At 55.9% G+C, this 27,678-nt stretch overlaps 3 protein-coding genes across 5 annotated transcripts in view; 1 reads left to right on the top strand and 2 right to left on the bottom strand.

Annotated features, from left to right (window-relative positions):
• The first annotated feature begins 345 nt into the window (after positions 1-345).
• Positions 346-5,071, top strand: CDT1 (chromatin licensing and DNA replication factor 1). The gene is made up of 10 exons (XM_036346395.1): positions 346-690; positions 1,164-1,283; positions 1,359-1,513; positions 2,061-2,258; positions 2,341-2,486; positions 2,668-2,768; positions 3,238-3,426; positions 3,728-3,868; positions 3,943-4,144; positions 4,696-5,071. The coding sequence occupies exons 1-10, from the start codon at positions 445-447 to the stop codon at positions 4,854-4,856; spliced, it is 1,659 nt and encodes a 552-aa protein (XP_036202288.1). The 5' UTR covers positions 346-444; the 3' UTR covers positions 4,857-5,071.
• A 567-nt stretch (positions 5,072-5,638) lies between these two features.
• Positions 5,639-8,538, bottom strand: APRT (adenine phosphoribosyltransferase). 2 transcript variants are annotated; one of them, XM_036346396.1, is made up of 5 exons: positions 8,377-8,538; positions 8,070-8,176; positions 6,751-6,884; positions 6,415-6,493; positions 5,639-6,252 (listed from the first exon to the last, which is right to left on the bottom strand). In XM_036346396.1, exons 1-5 carry the CDS (start codon positions 8,454-8,456, stop codon positions 6,110-6,112), a joined length of 543 nt encoding a protein of 180 aa, XP_036202289.1. In that variant the 5' UTR covers positions 8,457-8,538; the 3' UTR covers positions 5,639-6,109. The 2 variants fall into 2 exon arrangements, with proteins under 2 accessions (XP_036202289.1, XP_036202290.1); XM_036346397.1 differs by lacking the exons at positions 8,070-8,176; positions 8,377-8,538 and adding an exon at positions 7,753-7,781 and having other exon boundaries at positions 6,751-6,955.
• Positions 8,539-12,054: 3,516 nt separating this feature from the next.
• Positions 12,055-27,678, bottom strand: part of GALNS (galactosamine (N-acetyl)-6-sulfatase) — a 30,187-nt gene continuing 14,563 nt past the window's right edge. Inside the window, exons 6-14 of one of the 2 annotated variants that reach the window (XM_036345945.1) lie at positions 27,439-27,505; positions 27,231-27,358; positions 26,521-26,660; positions 24,904-25,007; positions 21,608-21,744; positions 20,798-20,900; positions 16,342-16,463; positions 14,125-14,242; positions 12,055-12,987 (exon numbers count right to left, since the gene is read on the bottom strand). In XM_036345945.1, coding sequence (XP_036201838.1) covers positions 12,901-12,987; positions 14,125-14,242; positions 16,342-16,463; positions 20,798-20,900; positions 21,608-21,744; positions 24,904-25,007; positions 26,521-26,660; positions 27,231-27,358; positions 27,439-27,505 — 1,006 coding nt within the window. In that variant the 3' untranslated portion in view covers positions 12,055-12,900. Of the gene's footprint in view, positions 12,988-13,029; positions 13,985-14,124; positions 14,243-16,341; positions 16,464-20,797; positions 20,901-21,607; positions 21,745-24,903; positions 25,008-26,520; positions 26,661-27,230; positions 27,359-27,438; positions 27,506-27,678 lie in introns of those variants that run through there. The other variant, XM_036345944.1, reaches the window with a different exon arrangement.

The following is a 27,678-nucleotide window of genomic DNA, read 5'->3' as shown; positions in this document are numbered from 1 at the left end:
CCCCTGCCAAGCGCAGCTGTTTATTGTACTGTAATTACATTTAAGCTGTAAATAGCGTAACAATTTTTCTGTTAAACACACTATATCGTTTTTCCGTACTGTACTGGCTTGGTGTCCACCGAAACCGCGGTATCCCACGTAGAGGCCAGGGAAGACCTGAGACCGATGCAGCAGACACCTCCAAACCCCGCCGAGAGGACCGCGCTGTGACGCGTGCGCGCGGCCGAAGCAGCCTGAGAGCACCAGCGCGCAGGCTCCTGGGCGCGTCCATTTCCCATCCCCCCTACGTCGATGGTTCCGCCGACGGAGGGGGCGGGGCCACGCGTGGCGCGAAAATCGGCGCGAAGAGTGGCGCCACTTCCGTCCGCTGCCAGGCTCCTGCCGCCGGGCTCCGGCTGCTTGCCTCCCGCTGCCCGGCTCCCGCTGCCCGGCTCCCGCCTCGCCATGGCGCAGCGCCGCGTCACCGACTTCTTCTTGCGCCGCCGCCCTGGTCCCCGCGCCGCGTCTTTGCGGGCCAAGCCGAACTGGCGCACCCCCAGCCCCGCCAAGTCCGCGCTTCCCGCCCAGGTTTCCACCTCGGGCGGCAGCCGCAAGCGCGCCCGCCCGCCCGCCGAGCCTGCGAGCGACGAGCCCACGCACGACCAGCCCGCGCCGCCTGCGCGCAGGAGGCTGAGGCTGCCCGCCGATGTGGTGAGGGCGCAGGGTGGCCGGGGCCGTGCGGGGAGGGGAGAAACCGATGGGGTGGGGGCAGGCAGGGGAGGGCTTCTGCAGAGACCTGGCTCGGACGGAGGACACAGACCAGGTGGCTGGTTGCAGAGGGTACACAGAGACCCCAAGTGGAAGACCGGGTCATGGCCTGGGCGGAGATACTGGCTGAGAGGCATTGCAGGAGCTAAGTCCGAGCTGCCAGGCCGGTGTCCTGTGGCCACCGGAAGGAGAGGACTTGCATTGAGGGACGGGGAAGACACTTTGAGTGGGGGAGCCGGGGAGTCTGATGGAGCCGGAGGAAGCCAGAGCTGAGCGGGCTGGTAAATGCCAGGCCCCTCTCTTAACAGGGGTGCTTCCGAGAGGCTGGACTGGGCGCAGCAGGACGTCCTCGTTCTGTAGAGCCAGAACACCATAGGGTCTCGTCACTGGTTCACCTCTGGGGTCCTTTCTCCCAGGTCCCTGGGCCTGGCTCCCCAGCCGCCTCTGGCTCCCCAGAGCACTCCTCTCCAAGCAAGAAGACAAAGAAGGCTGCCCTCTCAGGTCAGCTGCCCAAACTGGCACCCCAGAAGGACAAGGTGAGGAGGCTGGACCAAGGGCTGGGGAGGGGGATATAGGGTAACTGGCTGTCTGACAGCGTCCTGTGTCTACAGGTCTCCTCGAAAGTCACCCTCTCTGAACTCAAGTCATGCCTGCAGCGGGCCCGGGAGCTGGGGGCACGGGCCCAGGGACTGAGGGCAAGTGCCCCTGGGAATGATGCCGGGGAACCCAGTGTGCTGGAGACCCAGGGGCACCCAGCAGAGCCATGGTGAGTTTTGGGTGGGAGGCACCCCAGGAAAGGGTAGGCTAGTGGGAGGCCTGGTAGGGGCAGGGCTGGGCACAGGACTGGAGCTGCTCCATCAGGGAGCCAGCACAGTGAATTGGACGCTCAGATCTTAGTGCCAGTCACTAGCTCTTCACCCTCCATCTAAGAGGGTGCCAATTCCTGCCTCAGTGGACCCTTACGGATTTCAAATGATAGCCCGTGGTGATTGGGCATTTGCTTTCTATCATTGTTTGTCCTCTCCAGGTCCTGTGGTTGTCATGTGCCTCTTAGAGATATGGAAACCAGGGCTTGGGGTGGCCAGGGACATGGTGGAGCTGGGTTTGAAGCCACTCTTTTCTGTCTCCATCCCTGATAGTGCTTATGATGGGGAGCTGGGCATATAGGAATTTGTAAACTGGTATGCAGTGTGTCGTGGGGGCAATTTTGCAAACCCCAGCTCTGGGGTATCCCCGGCTGCTTTGCCAGCCATTGGGTCCTGGAGGGGATGTGGGTCTGATGCTTCTCTCAAGGCCTGGCTCCCTCCCTGCAGTGAAGAGAAGGCACCTGCCTATCAACGCTTCCATGCTCTGGCCCAGCCAGGCCTTCCTGGCCTCGTGCTGCCTTACAAGTACCAGGTGTTGGCTGAGATGTTCCGCAGCATGGACACCATTGTAGGCATGCTCTACAACCGCTCGGAGACCGTGACCTTTGCCAAGGTCAAGCAGGGTGTCCAGGACATGATGCGGAAGTGAGTGGAGTCCCTTGTTGGGTGGGAGCCTTGTCCTACAGTGGAAGCTAACTCACTGACTCCTGACACCCTCATCCCATAGGCGCTTTGAGGAGCGCAATGTGGGCCAGATCAAAACCGTGTATCCTACCTCCTACCGCTTCCGCCAGGAGCGCAACATCCCCACCTTCAAAGACAATGTCAAGAGGTCCGATTACCAGCTCACCATCGAGCCGCTGTTGGATCAGGGTGAGTGTGCCTTGGCTGAGTCCACTCATCTCTGAGCCTTGGTTTCCCCACCTGTGACACTGCATTTTGAACATGGATGTGAGGGCACCAGGCCCCTCGTCTGAGACCTGTGGTGTGGGGCTTGGCGCCCCAGTGGCTCTAGCCCAGGGGCTCGGAGCTCAGGCTTGGACTCTTTCTGCAGAGGGTGGCAACGTGGCCCCCCAGCTCACAGCCTCACGCCTCCTACAGCGGCGACAGGTCTTCAGCCAGAACCTGGTGGAGCGTGTCCGGGAGCACCACAGGGTGAGCTAGTGACCCCACGATGACCAGCTCAGTCCTTGTTGTATGAGGTGTCCCTGTGGTCTGTCCCCCCCTTCAGCGTTGTTGTCACATCTGCCTCTTACCCAGCAGGAAACAGGCCCCCTTGAGAGGCTGTATTCTAGAGCAGCAGTTGCCAACCTTTCGGACCTCAGGGACCACCAGTGGTCCTCGGACCCCTGGTTGGCGACCACTGTTCTAGAGTTCTCTTAAACCACTCACCAAAGCGGGCTGATGTCTCATGTGGATGGGGATTCTGGGCTGGGTGGGGACCCTGGCCCTCAAGTGAGGGGTTCTGACCTGAACACAGGTTTGGGGAACTCAGGGAAGCAGACTCAAGACTTGGGAGGCTTGCGATAACTACAGTGGGTGCTGGTGGGAAGGGAACCTCTACAGCCCCGCTCCACCCCAGTCAGATTTGCCCAGGGTCATCGGGTATCCCCTTCTTGGATAGGTCTTCCTGGCCTCCCTGAATCCCCCCATGGTGGTGCCTGAGGACCGGCTGACACGCTGGCACCCTCGCTTCAACGTGGATGAAGTGCCTGACATCGAGCCTGCTGAGCTGCCCCAGCCACCTACCACAGAGACGCTGGCCACTGCTCAGGAGGTGCTGGCTCGAGCCCGAAGTCTGATGTCATCCAGGGTGAGACTGGCCCCTGTTTCCCAGGGAAGGGTAGCCCGACCCCCATGTGGGCACCCAACAAACTCCATGTGTGGCTGTGGGCCCTGGGGGGTAGTGAGATGTGCCCTCCCTATGTTCAGAGCACTGCCTACCGGCAGGCTCTACATAGAGGTGCCCAGCACAGGTCTTTGATGTGCTGGGATGAACTTGGGCTGGACATACAGGGTCTCCTGGGCAGGGGTCCATCAAATGGGGTGTGAAGGGCCTCCCCTGTGGCTGGGCCAGGAGAGACTTCTGATCTCTCCTCTCTGACCTGATCCAGATGGAGAAGGCTCTGAATGACTTAGCCCTGCGCACAGCTGTGCCCAGCAGCCCTGTGTCCTCCAGCCCGGTACTGCCAGCCACCCCTCCGGCCACTCCACCTGCTCCCCTGAAGGGGGTGTCCCAGGACCTGCTGGAGCGGGTGAGTGTTTGGGGTTCAGGGATGAGGTGGAATGGGGACAGCTGTCCACTGACCACTCTCCATGCCCAATGCAGATCCGGGCCAAGGAGGTGCAGAAGCAGCTGGCACAAATGACGCGGTGCCCAGAGCAGGAGCAGAGGTTGCAGCGGCTTGAGCGGCTGCCCGAATTGGCCCGGGTATTGCGTAGCATCTTTGTGTCAGAGCGCAAGCCAGCACTCACCATGGAGGTGGCCTGCGCCAGGATGGTAGGCAGCTACCGCGTGGCCATGAGCTCAGGTATGTGCAGGGGCAGGGCCACTCTGCATGTCCTGAGTCCCAGATGAGGGTGGGCACCATAAATTTGCACCATTCTCCACACCTGCTTGTGTGCGTTGGGTGGGCACAGTACCCTTGAGATCACCTGAGTCCCTTTAATCCTGCAGCTTGAGGTTGTCTCCCCTTCACAAACCTGGCATTTGCCCTTGAGGTCCTATGAGACCACCCCCTCCCCAAGCCTTCTGGTCCCACAAAGCTGCAGGACACTTCTGCTTCAGGCTCGGGACTGGTGACAAGCTCAGTGGGAGAGCCACCTCCTTGGGAAGGCTGTGCCATCACTGCCCTGGCCCAGTCCTTCTGTCAGTCTACCTACCCCCTTGCCGCTGGGTACACAGATTTGTCTAGCCTGGAGGGAGGTGAGGAAGCAGGGGCTGAAACTAAGGCAGGCTTCTTGACAGAACCCTGAGGTGAGAGCAGCACCTGTGTGTACCCACTTACAGATGTGCACACAGGCCCAGAGGTTTGGGGGGTAGGGGGCAAGCCCCCACCTCACCAGGCCCCTCTCTCTGCAGGGGAGATGGAGCAACACGTGCAGCTCCTCTCTGAGCTGCTGCCTGACTGGCTTAGTCTCCACCGCATCCGAACTGATACCTATGTCAAGCTGGACAAGGCTGCTGATTTGGCGAGTGTCACTGCACAGCTGGCCCGCCTTGCTCGTGCTGAGATGCTGTGAGCCTGATGGCTGCGCACCAACACGCAAACAGGGGCTCAAGGCCCTGGCTTGGCCCTCTGTGCCTGTTTTATTCTCTAAGAATGCATTTGGCTCTCCCATTCCTGATCCACACAAGGGTCAGCAGTTGTACTAGGCTCTGGGGATGGAATTATCTGGCCATTGTGGGTGGTACAACCACCTCCTACAGCATGCTGTCATTAAACTGGTTTCCCTTAGATTTGTCTTTGCTGCACAAAGTGCAGGTATGTGGGGGTAGGGTGGCTTTCCTGGCAGCATGGGTTTGAGCAGTGTGATTGGCAGAATAACACCCCCCCCCCCCCCCCCCAGCACAGGGGTCTTGAGAGTTCATCCTGTATTATCTTAATGGGCCCAGTGTCATCACAGCAGAGGTTGGTGGATGGCATATCACTGACTTTGAAGATGGAGGATAGGGCCATGAGCCAAAGAATGGGGGAACCAGCCCTGTCTACACCTTGGTTTTCAGGATAGTTGGCCCTCTATCTGCCAGTCAGCTAATTAAGCAAAGGGAAAAAGTTACAGTGTTGGTGGGTCCAGGATGGTTACTCTGTACTGAGTACAGAATAATTCCCTAAACAATACAGCATAACCACTACTTACATAGCATTAGGTATTATAATCTAGAAGTAAAATATACAGGAAGATGTGCAGGTTATATGTGAATCGTGTGTATAAATACTCTGATGGAGTCCCCTGTACCTCCCCTGCCTCTTGGTCCTGAGGCCCAGATCCCACCCTGGGCACCTGAAGAAACACCACTCCAGCAGAGTTGATCAATCATGTTCTTATTTCACTGGAAATCTGAGCAGCTTGGGCTTGGCTTTGCCCTGGGCCACCGGCTTCAGGCCTTTGCACTTCCAGAACCTGCAGGAAGGACCCCAGGAGCTGGATGGTAACTCAACCACAGAAATGGATAAAAAGTTCAGGTGGCCCTGACTGGTTTGGCTCAGTGGATGGAGCATCGGCCTGCGGATTCAAGAGTCCTGGGTTTGATTCCGGTCAAGGGCATGTGCCTTGGTTGCGGGCACATCCCCAGTAGGAGGTGTGCAGGAGGCAGCTGATTGGTGTTTTTCTCTTATTGATGTTTCTAACTCTCAATCCCTCTCCCTTCCTCTCTAAAAAATCAATAAAATGTATTAAAAAAAAAAAAGTCCACATGGACAGCAAGTTGTCAAGTGTAGCCACAGAGGCCAGAACTCTTCTTTTTCTAGCTGGTGTGGAGCAGGGTATCAAGGTCACTCATACTGCAGGAGGGAGAAAAAGGGCACGGCCCCCAGCTTCTCTCTGCCTTTCAGCGAGGTCAGCTCCACCACACTCAGGCATTCCAACACCTCGACCCGCAGCTGGCCCAGCAGCTCACAGGCAGCGCGCATGGTTCCTAATGGAAGGGAAGGGAAGGAGTTGGCATGTAATAGGGTCCCATCTGGCAAGCAGGTAAACTAGTGTCAAGGACCTAATCCACTTCTCACACACATAGGGCACTTCCACCCCTCCAAAACTCCCCAGTGCCAAGCCCTCTTCACTCGGGGGAGACCCTCACCACCAGTGGCCAGCAGATCGTCCACGACTACCACTTTCTGCCCTGGTTCCAGGGCATCTGTCTGGATTTCCAGGTCAGCCTGTGGATGGAAAGCAGGCACATGGTTGGTACATCTCTGAGAACAGTGTTGGTGTGCAGAGCCCAGGGGCTAACAAGGGGCTACCACCTGGGCCATGGTTTCAACCCTCCCGGCTGTTTCCTGGCTATGTGAGCCTGGCCCAGTGTCTCGACCTCTCTGAGTTCCCATGTCCACTCCAACCATGGCAGCTCTATTTGATTGTACAACTTTCTCTTCGGGGAAGGAGGGTCCATGGGATCAGCCACCAGCCCTCTCACCTTCCCATATTCCAGCGTGTAGGAGGTGGACACTGTGGGGCCCGGCAGCTTTCCACCTTTCCGGATGAGCACGCAGCCCAAGCCAAGTTCCTGGGCCAGGGAGGGGCCAAACAGAAAGCCTCGAGAGTCCAGGCCTGTTGGTGAGAGCTGGGTTACTGGGAGACAGCCGTGTGGCACAGTAGCATGCGGGTTCCCACAGGTCAGGCTGGAAAATGACAAGTAGTCACTACAATGACACAGGATGCCTGGCCTTGTTGACGCCAGCTAAAAGGCCAATGACGGCCATCTATTTAGGGAATGTTGACTTACCATGCTCAGGGACTGCTGGTTGCTAGAGAGAGGGAAGTTAGGAGGTGGAGCTAGGGACTAAGTCTACACTACATGGTTGAGTAATAGCTGGGTGGCCTTGGGGAAGTCACCTGGCCTCTTTCCAAAGCTCAGCTGTTATCTCTAACTGGGCTGTAATAACTATGAAACATTCAGCACAGGAGCTTCTGAAGGAGAGGCAGTGACAGGGCACGGGCCACCTCTTGCAGTTCCCTGACATGGAACAGGAAGTGTGGTGAGGGGGACACACAACTGAAGAGGGCAACAGCACGCCTGTGCCCCCCAGGCAGTGGGGATCAATGGGAGGGTCAGGGAGTGGGGCTCTCACGGGGAGACCCGACCCCAGAGTCCTCCCTATCTCTGCAGGCCTTCTCCAAGCCCCACACTGGGTCAAGAGTCTGGCACACAGGGGGTGCTCAATGCATGCTTGTAGAAGGAGAACAAGAAACCTCTATGACCCAGTGGAATCTGGTCGGGTACTGCCTGGGGAAATTCCCTTGCTGGAGACCAGGAACTGGGAGGGGGTTTCCCTAAAACCCGCCAGGGCTGCGGAGACGCTAATGCCATCGACCTTGGCACGCACCTCGGCCCCACGGGTATGTTCAGGGTACAAGAAATAAACAGGCGTCTCCAAATCGACACCCTAAGCCCCACAGCCTGCAAGGCGGTACTCACCTGGCAGAAGCCATTCCTCAGGCCGCTGGAGGGGCCTGTAACCCATCTCAGGGCTGCAAAGTAGGGGGCAGCGGTTCCATCCTGACAGCCCACGCTGGGGTGATCAACCATGCACCTAGAGGTAGGGCCCCTGAAGGACTCCCACTATCGGGCCTCCCCTAAGCAGAGATGGAGCCGTCCCTCCCGCCCTCTGCCTGACTCAGGAAAACGAACCCTACACAACCAGCCTCCCGCGGCCTGGCCCAGACCCAGTGACCCCTCCAACTTATGATCCTCCGAGGCGGCCAGAGCCCCCTCACCCCCGACCCTCCACTTGCCCGCGATGTAGTCGATCTTGCCGCCGTGGGTCTTCTTCAGGTGGTTCGCCAGGAGGCTGATGGCCGCGCGGAAGGAGTTGGGGTCCTTCAGGAGGGGCGAGATGTCCCTGGCGCGCAAGCACAGGCCTGGTGACTCCGGGGTCGGGTCTCGGCGTGGGGATGGCGGTCCCCTGGGGCACAGCCCGCTGGCACCCCGACCGCCCCACTCTACGCGCAGGACAACGGCCCAGGCCAGCGGGTCCAACGCCCAGCGGGGCCCTCAGGTCGCCCGGTCCCCGGTGGCCAGCCCGCGCCCGCCCGCGCGCACCTGAACAGCACGCCCGGAGTGGGGAAGTCCGGGAAGCTGCGGATGCGCTGGGCCACTAGCTGCAGCTGGGGGTCCGCCATCGCTGCGACCGCACGTGTGCGCAGGCGGGACAGTTCGGCGGCGCCGAGCCGGAGCGGGGCGGGGCCGCCTGTACGGAGCGGGACGTCTGGGTGGCAGGAAGGACGGGCGGGGCACTCGGGGCGGGGCTGGCCGGCTCCAGTAGGAAGTCCCGTTTTTCATGGAATCTTCGATTTGAAGACGCCGGCTTATTTCTTGTACCCTGAACATACGCGTGGGGCCGAGGCGCGAGCTAGGTCGGTGGCAATAGCGTCTCCGCAGCCCCGCGGGTTTTCGGGGAAACCCTCGCGCGCTTTCGGCCTGCCCCCGAGTGCCAGGCAGGCCCTCCGGGAAGCTTTGGCAGGGATTCCCAGGCCACAGGCGGGTGCTGGCCCTGCCCTCCCGGCTCGCACCGTCTCGCGGCTGCAGCTCCGCTCTCCTGACATCCGGAGGTTCTCTTTGAACTCCTCCTGCGCGGTGCGAGGGCGCGCACACTAGAGGACTTGTGTGCACAGACAGCCGGGCCTTCCCTCCCAGAGCTTGGGGGGGGGGGGGGGAGAGTGGGGTGGGAGGAGTGGAGGAGGCAGGGGAGCGGAGTGGGGAGGGGGTTGAGGACTGTAAGCTATGCTTTCGGAGGGAGCCTGGTACGGCCTGGCTAGGGAAGGGGCCAAACCAGAGGTGGAGGCCTTAGCCAGTGGTCGGCAAACTCATTAGTCAACAGAGCCAATTATCAATAAATTACAATGATTGAAATTTCTTTTGAGAGCCAATTTTTAAAAAATTAAATCTTTATTTTTTTTTATTATATAGGATAGATCTTTGTTTTTTTTTTAAATTAAACCTTTATTGTTCAGATTATTACAGTTGTTCCTCTTTTTTCCCCCATAACTCCCCTCCACCCGGTTCCCACCCCACCCTCCGCCCTCACCCCCCCCTACCCCGCCACTGTCCTCATCCATAGGTGCACGATTTTTGTCCAGTCTTTTCCCCCATCCCCCACACCCCTTTCCCCCCCAAGAATAGTCAGTCCACTCCTATGCCCCTGATTCTATTATAATCACCAGTTTATTCTGTTCATCAGATTATTTATTCACTTGATTTTTAGATTCACTTGTTGATAGATGTGTATTTGTTGTTCATAATTTGTATCTTTACCTTCTTCTTCTTCTTCCTCTTCTTAAAGGATACCTTTCAGCATTTCATATAATACTGGTTTGGTGGTGATGAACTCCTTTAGCTTTTCCTTATCTGTGAAGCTCTTTATCTGACCTTCAATTCTGAATGATAGCTTTGCTGGATAAAGTAATCTTGGTTGTAGGTTCTTGGCATTCATCACTTTGACTATTTCTTGCCACTCCCTTCTGGCCTGCAAAGTTTCTGTTGAGAAATCAGCTGACAGTCGTATGGGTACTCCCTTGTAGGTAACTGACTGTCTTTCTCTTGCTGCTTTTAAGATTCTCTCTTTGTCTTTTGCTCTTGGCATTTTAATTATGATGTGTCTTGGTGTGGTCTTCTTTGGATTCCTTTTGTTTGGGGTTCTCTGCGCTTTCTGGTCTTCTAAGTCTATTTCTTTCACCAGGTAGGGGAAGTTTTCTGTCATTATTTCTTTAAATAGGTTTTCAATATCTTGCTCTCTCTCTTCTTCTGGCACCCCTATAATTCGGATGTTGGTATGCTTGAAGCTGTCCCAGAGGCTCCTTACACTATCTTCATATTTTTGGATTCTTTTTTCATTTTGCTTTTCCTGTTGGGTGTTTTTTGCTTCTTCGTATTTCAAATCTTTGACTTGATTCTTGCGATCCTCTAGTCTGCTGTTGGAACTCTGCATAATATCCTTTATTTCAGTCAGTGTATGCTTAATTTCTAGTTGGTCCTTTTTCATAACCTCGAGGGTCTCAGTAGATTTCTTGAGGATCTCACTACATTTATCGGCGGTCTCACCAGTCTTTTTGAGGGTCTTACTAAATTTATTGGCAGTTTCTGAAAGTTCTTGAAAAACCTTAAAAGTGTGGTTTTGAACTCTATATCCATTCATTTGCTTTCCTCCATTTCTGTCATTTGTGACCTGTTTCTTTGTCTCCGCATTTTTTATGCTTCCCTGTGTTGATAGAGTGGCTTTGTGTGCTAGGTGTCCTATAGGGCCCAGTGGCTCAGCCTCCCCAATTACCTGAGGTGGACACTCTTGGTGCACCCCTTTGTGGGCTTTGTGCAGTCTTGCTGTAGTTAAGCCTTGATTGTTGTAGGTATCACTGGGAGGAATTGACATCCAGGCCAATTGGCTGTGAGAGTCAGCTGTGTCTACGGTGGGAGAACTTCTGTGCTGAAGACACCCTTATGAGGAAAGACTTGTTTCAGTGGGGCTTTGGTGCTCACTGAGTCTGCCCCCTGAGTGTGTCCCTTATGGATCTGAGGAGTTGTAATTGGATGGTCCCACTCTGACCACTGGGTACACTGGCTCTTGGATCTAAGGAGGTGCTAATTTAGCCTCTGCCTGAGGCTACCCAGCAGGAGCTATGAAGAGATCTGTAGATTCCCCTTCCTTGTTTGGGGTTTGGAGGTGCCCAAATGAGGCCCAGCTGTGAAGCAATTCAAGCTGCTGTGGGGCTTTGGGCTTTCTTTTGGAAGTTCTGGGTCTGTCTGGCCCAGCTGCAGTTTGTTAGGTAATTTTCAGATTGCAAAGGGCCAGGGCATTCATATGCAAAAGCCTCTGCCGCAGCTTGGGTGGGGCGGGGTCTCAGGGAATCAACAGGGCGGAGCAAGCAGCTATGGCTGATCCTCAGCCCTGCCCTAAGGGGCCCCCGATTCAGTGTCCCGGTAATTGCTGCAAGCACCTCTGAGAGAAAGCTGCCCTTGAGTTCTGAGTTCTGCCCGCTGCCAGACAGTCCAGTTTCTCCCTGTATGAGACCTGGGTCCCCAGAGACTCACCCGGGACTGGAGTTCAGAGCAGTTGGGGGCTTGTTACTCCCTCCAGATTAAAAAAGACAGCCGCGTCCTCAGTTGCCAGCCCTTGCCACGTGCGCCTCCGTACCTCTGCAGTCCACCTCCGCACCTCCTCTGAGTCTGTGTGCTTTTCTCTTTCCTTCTAGTTGTAGAATTTCCATTCAGCCAGCCTTCCTGTGGTTCTAGATGATGTCTGTTTTGTCTTTTAGTTGTATTTTTGAATTTGTTGTGGAAGGCAGCAATTTCCAGAGTTTACCTATGCCGCCATCTTGGTTTCTCCCCGAGAGCCAAATTTTTTAAACTTAAACTATATAGGTAGGTACATTGTTATTAACTTAATTAGGGTACTGCTAAGGCTTAGGAAGAGCCACACTCAAGGGGCCAAAGAGCCGCATGTAGCTCGCGAGCTGCAGTTTGCTGACCACGGTGGCATATGGTGCCTCATGCCTGGTGCCTGGCTAGCGGTGGGGGTTGGCAGCGGGAGGAAGTCCTTCCCAGCCTTTCTGGACTGGGAAGGGCAGAGGAGGGAGGCTGGAATGCTTGGCCTGGCTGGAAGTCCTCCCGAGAGGACAGTCACTTGTGTCTGTGGAGGAAGCTGAGGGGGCACACACTGCAGCCCCCCATCAGGGTACCCAGGAGGGACAACTTCCCCCAAACAAACTCATTTTAAAATACAAGAGCTAAAATGCATGTTACTTTATTCTAAAACTGTTTTCTTCATAATTTCCCAACTTACAGCAATAGAGCTTTGGCAAGATAATCACCGCAGGTGTGAAAACCCCACTCAGTGGAAGCTCCACGTGGCTTCAGGGCAGGGGCCTTGGGGTCTGCACTTGGTTGCTCAGGCTCTTCTGATTCGGGCCAGTGAAGGGGCTCTTCATGCTTTGCCACATCAGGTGGCAAGGGGAGGAGGGCAGTCAGGATTGCTGTGAGGTGCAGACACACCTCACAATGTGCTGGGTGTAGGGGTCTAGATCCCTAGAAAGGTGGAAAATCCATGATGCTGGCATTATGTCCAGGGAAGCACCAGCATCAGCTGTCCCACTGGGCGGGGGAGGCCTGGGCTATGGAGGATCCAGGTCAGGGAGGCCCTCTGCCCCTCCCCCGCCATGTGGTAGGTGCAGGGAGAGGGGTCTGGGGTGCCCCCTCTGGGCAGCACCAAGGGGTTCAACACAGGATTGGCACAGCCTCTCTTGGCACTGGAGCTGAAGTGCTGAGGGGACAGCTAAGGGCATCCGTGGCGAGTCATGCCCTCTGGGTCCAGGGATGGAGGCCAGGCTCTGAACAAGGCCAGTCTTAAGGTGGTAAGAGCCAAGTGGGAGGATGAGACAGGTGGGCAAACTGAGACCTGTAGGCAGCGCAGCATTCAGCTCAGGTTGATGTAGGGCCTCAGGCTCAAGGCAGCAGAATCAGGTAGGCCGGGAGGAGGGCAGTTGAGGCTCCTCCAGTGTGGAAACCAGACCCTTCCTACCCCCAGCACTTGCAGGGCCTGTGGGAGGCTTGGGCCTGCCTGAGCCTGCACAGGAGCTAGTGGGGCCAGGAACACTTCTCAGGAACAGACTCTGGGGGCGTCAGGCACTTCCCTAACTTTTCACAGCCTGGAGGTGCCCAGTTCTGGAAAATGAAAATCCAGAAAGAGAATGTGCAGTTAATCTACACACTTATGTACTCAGCAGTTTCTAGACTCCTCCCCTGCCCAGGCCCTGGCCTGACAACCTCTGTTATCCAAGGGGACGGTCTGCTAACCGCCTCAATCCCCTGGCCATGTTCCAAGTAGAGCAAATGCCAGGACCTGCGCGCCCCCCGCTGTGACAGAGAAGAAGCTCCACACTCCAGCGAGGGCTGACAGGCTTCATACATCTCATGACTTCCCACCCAAAGCTCTTTGTCAGGAACCCTTTCTCCAGGGAAGAGCTGGCTGTTCAAGGTCCAAGACAGGCTGCATGGGACTGGTCTTCTTGTCAGAGTGATCAGAGAACACCACACTGAGTCCTCACCTGGCTGGCCTGGAAGTGCAGGGGGCCCAGAGGTGAGCTAGAGGGTAGAAGTGTGTGTATAGGGGGTCTGAGCTGAGGGACTGGGTGTGTGGGGCCCAGGGCAGAGCTGGGAGGCTGTAAGTGTGGGGGGCCCAGGGCAGAGCTGGGAGGCTGTAAGTGTGGGGGACCCAGGGCAGAGCTGGGAGGCTGTAAGTGTGGGGGGCAGGGCAGAGCTGGGAGGCGGTAAGTGTGGGGGACCCAGGGATGAGATGGGGTATGTGTGTGAAGGAGGGGCCAAGAACTAAGAATGGAAACATTCCTCCATCCGGGGTTGAGGAGGGCCGGGGGTATGGAGAGGACAAGTAAGGGGCCCTCAGGCTTTGCGCGCTCACACATACGTAAGTCCACACACCTCTCCAGTGACTGCTCACTTTAAGTCCGGAGGCTGACCTACACTGTTCCTGCTTGTCTTCAGTGCAGGGTCCCCCACTTTCTCCCATTCCAGGGGTGGCCAGGCCATGGCAGTTCCCATAGGGTCCAGGAGATGGCGGCAGCGCCTTGGCCAGGTCAGTTGCCTCCCCGCCCCACCAGTCACTAGATTCTTCAAACAGCAGTCACCAACGGCAGATGGTGTGCTGGGGTGGGAATAGCATCGCTTTCACAGAAGAACAAGCCAGAGCATGCAGACCCCACAGCATGCTCAGGGTCCTGGGGACGCCCCCCACAGGAATCGCCACGCACAGCATCCATAACCACGTACGCATAAACCACTTACCATGACTGCCTGGTTGCACACATTGAGCTGGGGCTGTCCGGGGACCAAGGCCTCCTGGTGCTGCTGAACAACTGGGGTGATCCTGTCAAGGACGTTCAGGTACTCGGTGCTGGCAAAGCTAGAGATGAGAGAGCATCCGGTCACTGAGGTGGGGAGGACACCCAGGTAGGGCTACCAGGAAGGTTGGGAAGAGGCCTGGGGTTGGGAGCCCAGCTTGTTTCTCTCAGGCATGGCTGGCCCTGCTGCAGCTGCCACTGTCTCCGGGCCCATCTGACATTGTCACCCCAGGCCAGCCCGCTCCTCAGGCCTCCACCCCAGTCCAACGCTCCCTGCTCTGCTGGCTGCACTCCCTTCACACACAGCCCTCAAGCTATTTGAAATAGGTCTCAGGCGTGTTTCATGTCTTTCCAGGACTCTGGCCAAACGCTGCAAAGGGTGGGCTTAACCAAGTTCAGCAGTTTTTGGACAAGGCTTCTCGAAACACAGTGAGAGAGAGCACAGGCGGGAAGCTCCAGGCGGCCCTGCACTCCGCCCTGAACGGTTCTGTCCAGGCAGTGGCTCCAGGGTCTTCTTGCCCAGACTTGTGCCCCAAATGACCCTGGGCAAGTCATGTCCCAACCCAGGTCCCAGCCTCCTCTTTTGGAGCCCAGGCATGGGGTGTTGTAGGGCTGTGAGTTAGGGGTGTGGCTGGGTGTCCACGGGGCCCTCCAATTGGGGCAATAACCCCAAACACTGCAGCACCCCTGAATAATGACAGCGTGGATCTAAGGAGGTCACTCTCTGGTGGGTGTATCCACATATCTTTGCTCTGAGCAACGGGCCCCATCACCTCAAATTTTGGGGAATGCTGAGGTGGGAAAGTGGTGCCATCTGGCCACACTCAACCAGTGGAGGCAGGGGCAGGATATGTACCAAGTTTCCTCCACCTCAGCCAGCTCAGTGTGTCAATCTTTTTGTGGACATTTGAGTCTGAGAAGCGACATCATGCGTGTTGCCATGGGGAGGGCACCACCAGAGGCTTAGCTGCCATCTCTGTCCATATGACCCACCTCGAGGGCACCTGAGCCGTGGAGGAATCAGCAAGACGGGCTTAAAGGCATGGGGGCTGCGGGGCGGGCCTGTGTGCCCTAACCAGACTGCCTATTAGAAAGCCCTGCTGGACATAATTTGGGGGACACTATTTCATCCATGGCATTGCTCTCCGTGTGCCCACGGTCCCTGGGTCCAGTCAAGCGAGGGGCTGCTGAGGAAGCCCCCAAGGTTCCCCAATGGCATGGAGAGCCCCCATCTGACCCTTACTGGGAGGAACTCGTCACACCCAGCAGGCAGCTGCCTGGTTAGGGCTGGTGGTGCTGCTCATCATGGAAGACAGTGGCCATTTGGAGAGGTTCCTGTCCACCCCACGCCTGGACTGTCACCCTCCACAGAGGCCACCTCCGAGGGCAGCCTGGAGCAGAGGTCATGTCCTGCTGGGCCACACGGAGACAAATGGGGGAGATGGGAGCCCATGGAGAGGAAAGGCGACGACACACACACCCACGTGGGAAAACTGCAGTCCAGGTCCCAGAGCTCCAGGTGGAGGAGGCCCCACGCTTCCCTTCCTGTGTTTATGTTCTCCACCTGCCACAGTGTGCATGTCCCTTCTGGAAAACGCAGCACATTGGCATGTGCCTGACTTGGCTGCACCTGGCTAATGTTTCCTTGGCAGCTTTTTTTAATTTTTTTATTTTTTTAAAGATTTTTTTTTAAAATATATTTTATTGATTTTTTTCAGAGAGGAAGGGAGAGAGATAGAGAGTTAGAAACATCGATGGGAGAGAAACATCGATCAGCTGCCTCCACATCTCCCACTGGGGATGTGCCCGCAACCCAGGCACATGCCCTTGACCGGAATCGAACCTGGGACCCTTTAGTCCGCAGGCCGACACTCTATCCACTGAGCCAAACCGGTTTTGGCGGCAGCTTTTTTTTTAAAAAAAATATTTTTATTAATTTCAGAGAGAAAGAGAGAGAGAGAGAGAAACATCAATGATGAGAGAATCATTGATCGGCTGCCTCCTGCACGCCCCCCACTGGGGATGGAGCCCGCAACCCAGGCATGTGCCCTTGACTGGAACTGAACATGGGCCCCTTCAGTCCGCAAGCCGATGCTCTACCCACTGAGCCAAACCAGCTAGGGCTCCTTGGCAGCTTCTATGCCTCCTTGTGCCCGCTCACCTGAGGGGATACCTCTCTCCTGGGTCTCGTCCCAGGTGGAAGATGAGGGGCAGCTTCGTATGCTCCTCCTGTGTGTGAGTGGTGACTCCTGAGACATTCTGTCCGGGGCAGAAATCAACGCCCTGAAACAAGAGGCAGGTGAAACAGGTGAGCGCCGTCGGTGTGGAAGCTCCTGCCTCAGACTGGCCAGTCCACCTTGAACGAGTCTGAGTGGTCAAGGCCAGAGCAAGCCAGGAAGTGGGGTCCTATAGGGTGGAGACTTTCCACCACCCTGGCCCCAGAGATGCTGAGCAGTTATGCCCTGTGTACCATCCCCTACTTTTTTTGGAACCCCCTTTTTTTGGGGGGGGGGGAGGAAGTGAATTTCTTTAAATTTTAGCTCATCTCACATCCTGACTGCCTCTATTTTCTAGAGAAGCTATTTTCAACCTTTTGCAATACATGGCACATATAAACTAATTGTACTAAAATTCCGAGGCACAGCAAAAAATATATTTTTTGCTAATCTGACAAAAAAATGGGTATAATTTTGATTCATTCACACCGGATGGCTATTGTTGTGTTGGCTGTTGTCATTTTTATTTGACAATCTTAGGGAAAAGAGGTCAGTATCCCTGATTAAATAGTCAAATTTTGCATGTTTTAAAACTTGCAGCATACCAGGTGAAAGTCACTGCTCTAAAGCAAAGCTTTTCACCACTTCATCTGCCTCATGGCTCAGCATTCACCAGTGAGGAGGACTGCAGGCCTGAAAGCTAGAGATGTTCAGAGCCAGGGATGGCCCACAGGTGACCCAGATGCCCCTTAACTGGTAGGGTCCCTAAAATGACAACAGTTAATATGTTCAAGAAAGCAAGAAAAGAGGAGAGAGATCACACCAGGCTCCCCAAGGGCTCAGGTGTGGCACCACTGCCCCACATGCAAGGCCCCCTCATGGCTTCGTCATGGTACAGCTTCTGATGAGCATCTGGAATGGGCTTCCTCTGCCAGTACACGGCCTGAGCTTTGCTCAGGTCCTGGGGCAACCCTGAGGCCCCAAGGTGGCTTTGGGCCAGGGGCTCCCTTGAGTCTGTGGCCTGCGTCTGGAGCTCTGTCCCCAAGGCCTGAAGGTTGCCCCTGGGGCTCTCTAACTTGGGAAGAGGAGAACCCCTGCCATCCAGGAAGAAGTGGGTGAGGCCAAGGGCCCAGTCCTGAGGGACTGGTGACCTTTTGGCCCTGCAAGATGTGGCACCAGTCTCCAGCCAACACAGGGCATGTTGACAGGTCTGGAGAGGTGGCCATGACCCAGGTATGGTAACTAACTGAGAGGCATTCTGTAAGGAGGCAAACCATCTCTAATCCCATGTGTCTGTAATGGACAGCTGATCAGTGGAGCAGTTCATATTCTGCTTTTCAATGAAGTAGGGAAGTTAGGAGCCCATGAAATTCCATCTATCTGCACTGAGCAGTCAATTCCCGAGTCAGGGGCGGCAGTCTAAATCATCGAGGGCAGCCGACAGTGGACACACAGGGCTTCCAAAGTGGGGTGACCCTTGGACCTTCTGGGAGCAGAACTGCTAGAGAGCAAAGTGGGAAAAAGAACCACACTGAGCATAAAAATGCTGAGGGGTTAATGGAGAAGTATCTAAGTCTAGACAGAAGACTTAGATTATAATATGGATGCAAATCAAATAAGCTATTTAATTAAGATCCTGCTAATTAGTTCAGGATTTTTCTCTTAAAACTGTTATCTGTGAGGAGGCCTCACACTGGGAGCATCACAGCTGAGCCAGCCTCCCCCTCCCCCTCCCCTCGGAGCCAGGGAACCTGTAGGTCACAGCACTGACTTTTTGGAGGGTTGGAAGGGAGGAGGGGGATGAATGTGCCCGCGGGATTGAATCTGGATATGCAGGTCACGCATGCACCTTCCCCTGGCCTCTCACGCAGGGCCTCAGGCAGCACGCAGGGCGGGAGGTCATGGCTTGCCTGGGGCAGCGGCATCAGGCTCGGCAGGGGAAGATGCTCACTCGCTCCTCCTCCACCATCCAACAGTCAAGAGTGGACGGAAGACCTGGGGCTTGGCCTGGTGGTCACCACACAGCCATATTCTGCTTCCCAGGACTTGGGAAGGGATACTTAGAGGGGTGCGAGATGCCCCAGGGCAAGCATACAGCCAGGAAGCTAATAAGATCCACTCAGGTGTCCCCCAAACCTGGGGACCACAGACTGGAACACCCACAGCTAGGTTGTACCTCAGGGCAGAGCCAGCCCAGACTGGCTGTTTGGCCCCAGCTGGGCCCTATGTGGCCTCTGAACAAAGCTGTCCCTAATGTGTTCATTGTCTGGAAGTGACTGGAGGATATCGAAGTCTCTTTGGTACTCAGCTGTTGATGGTCATGGGGTCCTTTAGAACTTCATGCACCCCTTAGTTTTATTGACCCCTGGAGGAGGGAGAAGGGCCATCAAAACAGCAGTGCAGCTCTCCATCTCCTCGCATGCGCTGTGATGCAGTAAACTCACAGCCTGATCCTGTGTCCACCCTGGGGGGCCTCCCCTAATGTCTACACACACTGGAGCAAAGAATTTTCTGTGCTTCACGAAGACAAAAGCCATAGAGACCAGACCAACCCGGGTGCTCTCACAGGCAACCCTGAGGAACTGGAAGAAGGGCACCCTGCTGAGCACTGGGTGGGGGCTGCGAGTGGGGGTGGTGTCGGTGGTGTCACCGGCTGTGCTGAGGTGGCCTCCTGACTCATTCTAACCCCACTGTAAACATGGTTGGGTCAGGGCAGGCTGTGCAGTTACTGGACTTTTAAAAAAATATATTTTTATTGATTTCAGAGAGGAAGGGAGAGGGAGAGAGAGATAGAAACATCAATGATGAGGAGAGAATCATTGATTGGCTGCTTCCTGCCCGCCCCACACTGGGATCGAGCCTGCAACCCAGGCATGTACCCTGAACAGGAATTGAACCGTGACCTCCTGGTTCATAGGTTGATGCTCAACCACTGAGCACACTGGCCAGGCCCTCCCAGCATTTTAAAGAGTTCTGGGTGGGTGGAAGCTGGGCTGTGTTTCACTTGGGTCAGCGCTCATTGGACCCAGCCCTGAGAGCCCACACAGCAGGAAGCCACAGGGAGGCCGGGGTGGCTCACAGAACACCAGTCACACCTGCCAGCTGGGCCTCCTGGACTCTCAAGCAGCCAACAATGGGGACCCTAGAGGCCTGGGGGTGGGGGGAGTTGTGGGTGTGATTAGGAGGGGCAGAGAGGCAGAATTGAGGCCATATGGTTGCCCCTAGGGTCCACACACTGCCAGCTTTGGGCCCCTTTTGGTTTCTCTACAGCTTCTCAGCCCCTGGGCTCCTAAAGGGGCAAACCAGGTGTGGTCCTGCCTGTCAGGAGATGGGGACAGGAGGTGGTGGCCATAAGTCAGAAGGGCCAAATGGGGGCTGGGAGGACGAGTGCAGGCCCGGGGACATGGCTCTGCCCTGCTGCACACAGAGTTCTGGAAGAGACCAGGCTGGGGGCTGTGACAGAGCCGGAGAGGCCCACAGGACACTCAGGTGCTCAGAGGTGCACAGGCTCGCTGGGTCCAGCTGAGCCTGCCCAATGCCAGTGGGTGCTGCCGACCACAGGCGGGGATGGTCACGGTACTGGGCCACATGGAGGAAGCACACACTGTCCTTGGCTCTGCCCAAGTGCCCACGTCTGCACAGCACCCGGGTCCATGCATTGCACAGGTGGCCCCTGGCCATGGCACCCACCCAGCCCAGGACCAGACCCAGGATCCACTAAATCTGCAATTTGCATCCCAAGTGCTGCAGAGTGTTCCAGTATTTAGATTTTTCATTAACTTAAATTGCTTTTCCTCCCAATTAAGGCACATTAGCAGGCTTTTCTTGTATCTAAAGACCTAGACATTGGAAGGGGGGGGGGGCTGTGTGTAGGAGGGGGTGGCAGAGAGGACTCAGGAGGAGGGAAAGGCAGGCAGGACCGGCAGCAGGAATCCAAGACCATGTGCAGAGAGCTCAGACCCAGCACGTATGTGGCATCTGATCCACAAGCCCTTGGGGCAGACAGCATGATGCAGACAGTATGACAGCCTTTCAGAGGCCACAGAACACTGACCAGGCCTTGGAGGGGGACAAGCAAGAGGGGGTCAGGGAAAGGCACCCTGCGTTCACCTGGGCCCTGAGGTCTCTGCTGAGTCTGAGCCTGGCCTGAGTCCTCCTTTCCCCAGGCACTGGGTGGCCTAAGAGAGGGTGGGGTGCCCAGGACGCTAAGGGGCTATCCTTGTGGTATACCATCCATCCCAAATCCTTCTTACCACAGTTAAGCACAAAAGGCAGGAAGCATGAGATCATGTGGCCATCACCACTGCACGCAAGCCTCCTGCCGGCCTCCTCTGCCCAGATGGGTCCTCCTCAAGGACAGGGTATGGGGGGTGCGGAGCCCACAGCCCTGAGCGCCCTTACCTGTCTGAACTCCTCCCAGGAATTGGTCCAGGTCCAGAAGTGGGCCTTGTACTGGCCCAGGGTGACTGCCATCAGTGTGTTGCCACGGTAATAGAATATCGGCCTATTAGGGAAGAAGGGGAAGGGTCAGGTGACGTGAGAGACTTGCGGGCACAGGGTTAGGGCTGAGACTTTACAGAAACGACCATGCTGAAATCACATGAGCACAAGCTGCAGAGGTCCCTGAGGCTGCAGGGTGAGGCCTTGGCTTCTATCATTCTTGGCTTTGGGAGGCCGGGCGCAGAATGAAGCAGCAGCAGGTGGCGGGCAGGCGCTCTGGTCCCGAGAGGCCGACAGCTCACTGAGGCTGCAGCCTCTGGCACCCTCCCTCCCCACAGTGAGCAGGCTCTTGCACCAGGTTTCAAGAGAGAAAAAAATAAGCCATATTAAATGCAAAAAAAGAACACGAGCCTGTCTAACCCCTGCCCTAAATCCAAAATGGGTAGCTGGTCTCAGGCTGAAGAGATACTGACTCTGGACATGAGGCATTCTGGTGCAGAGGTGGGGGGTGAAATACAGCCAGTCTACAGAGGTTTGGGGAAGCTGGTGCCTCCGGCACAGGGATGTTCCCTCCTGTTCCACGGTCAAGGCAGAAGTGATGATCCCCACAGGGAGGATGAAGTTCACGCCAGAACGTCCCAGAGGTCTTGCCTCCCTCTGCCCCAAGCCAGCCGGGCGAGGAGACCTGCTTTGTCAGCCAGCTCTGGCTCCATCACTTGGTTTGTCGGTGCTGGAAGACTGGGCAGGGGTGAGCACCCGGCTAGAACAAACCTCTCCATCAGCTGGCCCTGCAGCATGGCAGGCAGGAGGTCAAGGCCATCGATCACCCTGTCACTGGGTGGCTCCAGGCCTGCGAGGGACAGGCTGGTGGTAAAGAGGTCCATGATGCTGCCCAGCTGGTGGCTCACCTGAAAGGGACATGGGTGGACACTCACTCAGGACACCCTGCCCTGACCAGACGATGGCCAGGGGCCAGGTCCCTGGGTGTGTGTCCTGCTGCTGTCCAGCTGGGTCTACAGAGACATGTGTGCTCACATAATTGCACACACACCACATCCTTTACAATGCGTCCACACAGGAACATGATGTTCATGTGTTCACGCATGCCCACCCCTCTCCACTTCACCCGGCCTCGTCCCATCCCACCTGACCCGACTCTCCAAGAGCTCCTCACATCCATGAGTGTCTGGGTGAGTGTGGCCACCACACAACCCTCCCACCTCAGGGAGAGTGGCCTCGGGGAGATCAGGGGCTAAGTGGGGATCAAACCGGCTGTCTCACCCCAGAGCAGGCAGGACCCCGTCCCATCCCTAGTGCCTGCGAATGGGAGCCAGCCTGCCCAGGGAGCCAACAGCAGGGTCCCCCCTCAGGAGGCCTGCCCTCTCTGTGCCCGACTGCCACGTCATTTTAACACTGACTCTGTGCGTTCCCAATTCTGGTACAAGTGCAGGTAGAAAAGAAACCCTCGAGACCCAGAGCCACGTGGAGAGCAAGAGGGAGGGGAGAGAGGACAGGAGGGGAGAGCAGATGGACTGGGGAGGGGTGAGGACTGGCGGCCAGAGCCAGAGCAGCTGTCCCCGTGGATAGGCCTAAGGAGCAGACCGCTCTGGGCAAGGGCTGCCCACTGGTGTCGGGCGCACGTCTGTTTCCCACACATGGCTCCATCTTGTCTGGAGCCCACCCAGTTCTTTCAGCCCTGAGCTCTGGATCTGGGGCAAGAGCCAGGTCAGTGGGGAGAACCCCAGAGAGACTGTCGGCAGATCGGCAAGGCAGGCACCCCCTCATTCCCACTGCCTGCCAAGACCTCCAGCCACTGCCCAACCTAGCACTTCCCATACCCCGGGCACCCTTGTCTCCATTCCTCTACACGAGGAGGAACCGGCACACCCACGGCAGCCACTGGTATCATCCCTTCTGCAGCCTGGGGTGGGGGTGTGGCATGAAGGTCAAAGTTTGGTTCAAAAATTCTGTGGAGCAGAGGGGAGGAGAAACATTCCAATGGCTCCCCTCCCTTCTCACCTTTTTTTTTTTTTTTTTTTTTAGGACAAGAAAGAAAGAAAGAAAGAAAGAAAGAAAGAAAGAAAGGAATCCAGATACTTTAACCCTCTGACAAAAATAAATAAGGAGAGCTTGCGGGGCTGGGTGGGGGTGGTGTGGGAAGGAGCAGGTATCTGAAGTCCTCATATCAGCACAGAACAGCTGGGTACCCTCACGGAAGATGCTCTTTTTGAAAAACAGACACTCTCAACGTGCACGCAATGCCTTTTAGAAAATGCAGTTTGTCTGCCATGGGCCGTGGCAGGAAGTCACGGAGGCTGTTATCAGCACTTTCAAGACCTAACTCTGAATCAAAGGCTACAATTAATAAAGTCACCCTGCCAGGCGTGAAGGGGAGAGCTAAATATGTGAAGCTGGTTGGACAGATGGCAGGGCGTTGTAAAGTAAAATCCTCATAGTTATCACAGGGTGCAGGCCTGATAGCCCCCTCTAATTTAATTTCAGTGTGTGCCATGAAACGCGGTGCGGAAGGGGCTGAGTAGCTCTGTGCGATGTTCTTCCTCCTCCAGGGAGAGGGCCCAGAGGGCAGGGGGCCAGGCAGGCAAGGGGCAGAGGGTCTCAAAGGCTGGAGTTTCCCACAGGCAGGGCGGGTGGGGAAAGCGGTCCCAGGAGAGAGAGACAGTGGGGGGAGGTGCGGGGACACCCCAGAGTCTGCCCCCGCTCTGTTGCTTGCCAGCTGGGAGGTCCTGACGAGGGACTGCCTCTCACTGGCCTCAGTTGCTGACATGTAGAATGGGGGTGAAGACGACGATGACAGGCTCTCCGGGTTCTCCCCACTGACCTGGCTCTTGCACCCAGATCCAGAGTTCAGGAGTGGAGAACTGGGTGGGCTCTGGACGAGGCCCCGATTCTGGACCCTGTGAATATTTTTCCTTACACAGGAGAAGGGGAATCAGGTTGTCAATCAGCTGACCTTAAAACAAGGGCTGATTCTGGCTGCCCATGTGGCCCAGGGAAATCACAGGGTCCTAACACTGGGAAAGTGGCGGGGGGCCAGAGTCAGGGCGATGGGGTGACACTTGAACAGCCATTGCTGGCCTGGATGATGGAGGGAGGGGAGGAGGGAGGGACCAAGAGCCAAGAAGCCTGAAAAGACGAGGAAATGGGTTCTCTCCTGGAGCCCCCAGGGGGAACCAGCCCGACGGTGCTGGACTGCCATCCTCCAGACTGTGGGAGAGCGAAGGTGCGGTCCAGCCCTTTGTGGTGATTGTTTCGCAGCCACAGGACCCAGGCCCCTGAAGGTACTGCTGTGAGGGCTGAGCTGACACCAGCATGGCTAAGTGTTCTCTGAAGAAGCTCATTAGAAGGCAAAAAGACCAGCTGGGGGCTGTGCCCTCTGACCCTGAAGTCCTCATGTCAGCAGTGGGCTCAAGTCCAGTGACTCACATGCCTACAAACAGTAGTCTCGGCCCCTCGAGGTGTCTCTATCAAGGTGCCCAGTTGAGGGGGGCTCTGAGAGTGAGGGCTCTGAGGAACGAGACACACACCTCGTCCAGCAAGAGGACCGGGCACCCAGCCTTGTGGTTTGCACCTATGCACTGCAGACAGACACCAACCACACGGTCAAGCTGCTGCTGTCTCTGGGAGCGTGTCCACAGAACAGTGGCCTGGGAAATGCACTTTGGGAAAAAAGGTTCTATGGCTAAACAAGATTTTAAAAACTCAGCTTGCTCTATGCCCCTTCCAGAAGTTCACTGTACACATTGCACACCAAAGGCTCTGACAAGTCCTGCAGGAAAGAAACCGGTTCCACTCAGTGGCACCCAGGACTGCCACATTTATTAACCACTGATGCCTCCTCCTCCCTTGGCAGCTACTAACACCCCATGCCATGTCCATGGAGGACCGTTCCAGTCCACCCCACACATCCCTCACTCACCAGCTGCCTCCCTCAGGAGGGGCCCCGTTTGGAGGAGAGCAGTGGGTGGAGGGAACAGGTCCCTAGGGGGCACAGTCTCCACACCCCAGGATGACTGCAGGCCTGACCACGTGGCCAACCTCTGACTCACCTGGCCTGCAGGGATGCGCCCGGGCCACCATGCAATCGCAGGCTCCCTCATCCCACCTTCAAATGTGGTCTGCTTTCCGCACAGAAAGGGGCCATTACTGCCTCCTGGGGAGGGAGAGTTGTTGCCCATCAGCTGTCTCTATTCTGAGTCCCCCGGCAACACATGCCTTACTGGGGGCACTTGCCAGCACCTGGCCCCACCCAGCAATTCGAAGGTAACACTGCTGGTACACTGAGGCACCGAGACCATCAGGGAGGCAAAGGACCAGCACAAGGCTGGCATGCCTCAAGATGGCTCTGCCCCAGGCAACCATCCTGGATGAGGTTGTAACATGGTGCCCATTTTTTTGGTCCTAAAATGAAGAGCAACTACTCAGAAACAGAGAACGTGACCACTCTGTGAGCACAGGACACAGACACTCTTCAAACAGAACCACAGACCATATCCCAACAGCAGGTCACTGGGACTCTCCGCTGCTTTTTAGGTACAACCTTTCAATGTCAGTGTCTAGGAGCGTCCATGCATGTTGGAGGAGGTGGGGAGTCTAGTTAAAATGTATCAGTCCCCGGGTTCCAGGGGTGGGTCCCATCGCGGACAGGATGCAGATTTGTTTCTGACAAGCGCTGCTGTGAGCAGGTGGTCCCGAAACCATGCTGGGGAAGGGTCAGAGGGCACAGCCCCCAGCTCTGGCTGATCCAATGTCCTGCTGGGTGGTGGGTGCACCGATTTTTACCTCATTGTCATTTGTATCTTTTTAGAGATGCACACAGAGATTCTGTCCATATGAACTATTCCATAAAGCAGAAACAAAGGCTGGGGTGATTAAGCTCAAGTCCAGGCTGGGAGGTTGGTGGTCCCGGCAAGACTGGGCAGGACTCTCCTGAGTGTCCCATTCAGGGCCGGGCAGCGACATCAACATTCAGCTGGCCCTGGGCCTTTGCTGGGAGACAGGGGTCCACCCCTTGTCTAGGAGGAAGACGAAGTCCCTCCCAGCGTGAGGCTGGGCCATGGACGGCAGGCCCCACAGGACCCTGACTGCCCTGGACCAGCCAGGCCTGGACCAGGGATTGCTTTTCTGTTGCCAACAGGGTCGCTTCTTGGCTTGAGCCAGCTGTGCTGTTCCTGTCACTTGAAATTCCAAAGCCCCCAAAGCTCCCTGACCACGGGGTCCCCAGGCCTTCAGATGCAGGCCTGTCCCTGTGGGGCTGACTGCTGTCCGTGGCCTTCCTTCCCGAGCTGCCTGAGTGACTCAGGGCCCTGCCGAGGCCCTGGCATTTTTAAAGAAGCACAAGACCAGCCCTGGCCGGTGGCTCAGTGAGTTGGAGCACCATCCTGCACTGAAAGGTGGCGGGTTCAATTCCCAGTCAGAGCACATACCCGGGTTGTGGGTTTGATTCCTGGTCGGGGCACCGTGGGAGATAACCAATGCTTCTCACATCGATGTTTCCCTGTCTCTAGCTATCTCTTCCTTCCTCTTTCTAAAATCAATAAAAATTGTTAAAAAAAAAAAAAGATCAAAAGATATGCGACCAAGGGGTGCCTGAGGGGGCCTGAGTGAGTCTTAGAGGAACAGTATTCTTGAGTGCAGTGTTGTTTGGGGACACTCTAAATACTTGCCTTCTTTGGGAGCAGAAATGAGGGCAGCACCATTGTCAGATGTGAAGAAAACAAATGTGTTCTCCACGATCCTCAGGTCCTGAAGAAGGTTCAGGATCTTCCCCACACTGTCATCGATCTCCCGGACAGCGTCGCCGTACCTATGGGAAAGATGGGTTCCTTAGCAGGTGGCCAAGGGTACCAGTGTGATCGAAGACTTCAGGGATCTACAACGAAACAGACCAAATTCACGGAGGAGGAGGAAAGTTCAAGTTCTCAGAGCTAACCTAGTGAGCTCCGAACACACTGCTGCAGCCCTCCTCCCACCAAGCCTGGGCTGATGGATAGCTCCGAGGCACAGATGCGGCAGTCTTTTTCTACAATCGATCATTAAAAACATAATGGCCCGGCCAGCATGGCTCAGTGGTTGAGCACAGACCGATGAACCAGGAGATCACAGTTCGATTCCCAGTCAGGGCACATGCCCGGGTTACAGGCTTGATCCCCAGTGTGGGTTGTGCGGGAGGCAGTCAATCAATGATTCTCTCTCATTACTGATGTTTCTATCTCCCTCTCCCTTCCTCTCAGAAATCAATAAAAATATATTTAAAGAAAAACACACACACAAAAACACATCATGGTACTGAGTGCCCTGTCCCTGGATGTAATCAAGCACAGCTGAACCTCCCAAGTGGGAAGAGAGGCCTATGGCTCTACCACCAAGGACTCACCGCCCTCGCTGACTGGTGCCTAAGAAAGGCTTAGAAGCATAAACAGGCGCGTGTGTGGCATCGATGGCCCAGTAGAGAAAGAAGGGGCGCTGAGCTGCCTGCTGCCTCTTAATGAAATCCAGGGCTTCCTGAGGAGAAGAACACACCATCTGCCCCTGCCCGAAGGCGAACTCCCCGCCCCAGAGCCTGCCAGCCCGGCTTCCCTTACCTGTAAGTAGATCTGAGTCAGGTTGGCTTCTCCTGTTTTGTGATTAATGGGAAATTCTTCATAAAATCTGAATGAATAGATCCAGAGAGAAATGAAATTTCAGGTAAAGAAAGCCTCTTCTCCCCGATGTCAGAGGCAAAGCCACGTGCCCCATTTAAAAGAACGATGGAGATGCTCAACTTATGAACAAATGAAATTGGAAGCTCACACTGCTCCTGAGGTCACAGTTTCCTCAAGGAC

Source organism: Myotis myotis, unplaced genomic scaffold (assembly GCF_014108235.1).
Source record: "Myotis myotis isolate mMyoMyo1 unplaced genomic scaffold, mMyoMyo1.p scaffold_m19_p_19, whole genome shotgun sequence".
Classification (NCBI taxonomy): domain Eukaryota; kingdom Metazoa; phylum Chordata; class Mammalia; order Chiroptera; family Vespertilionidae; genus Myotis; species Myotis myotis.
This window is presented reverse-complemented; position numbering and strand designations above follow the sequence as displayed.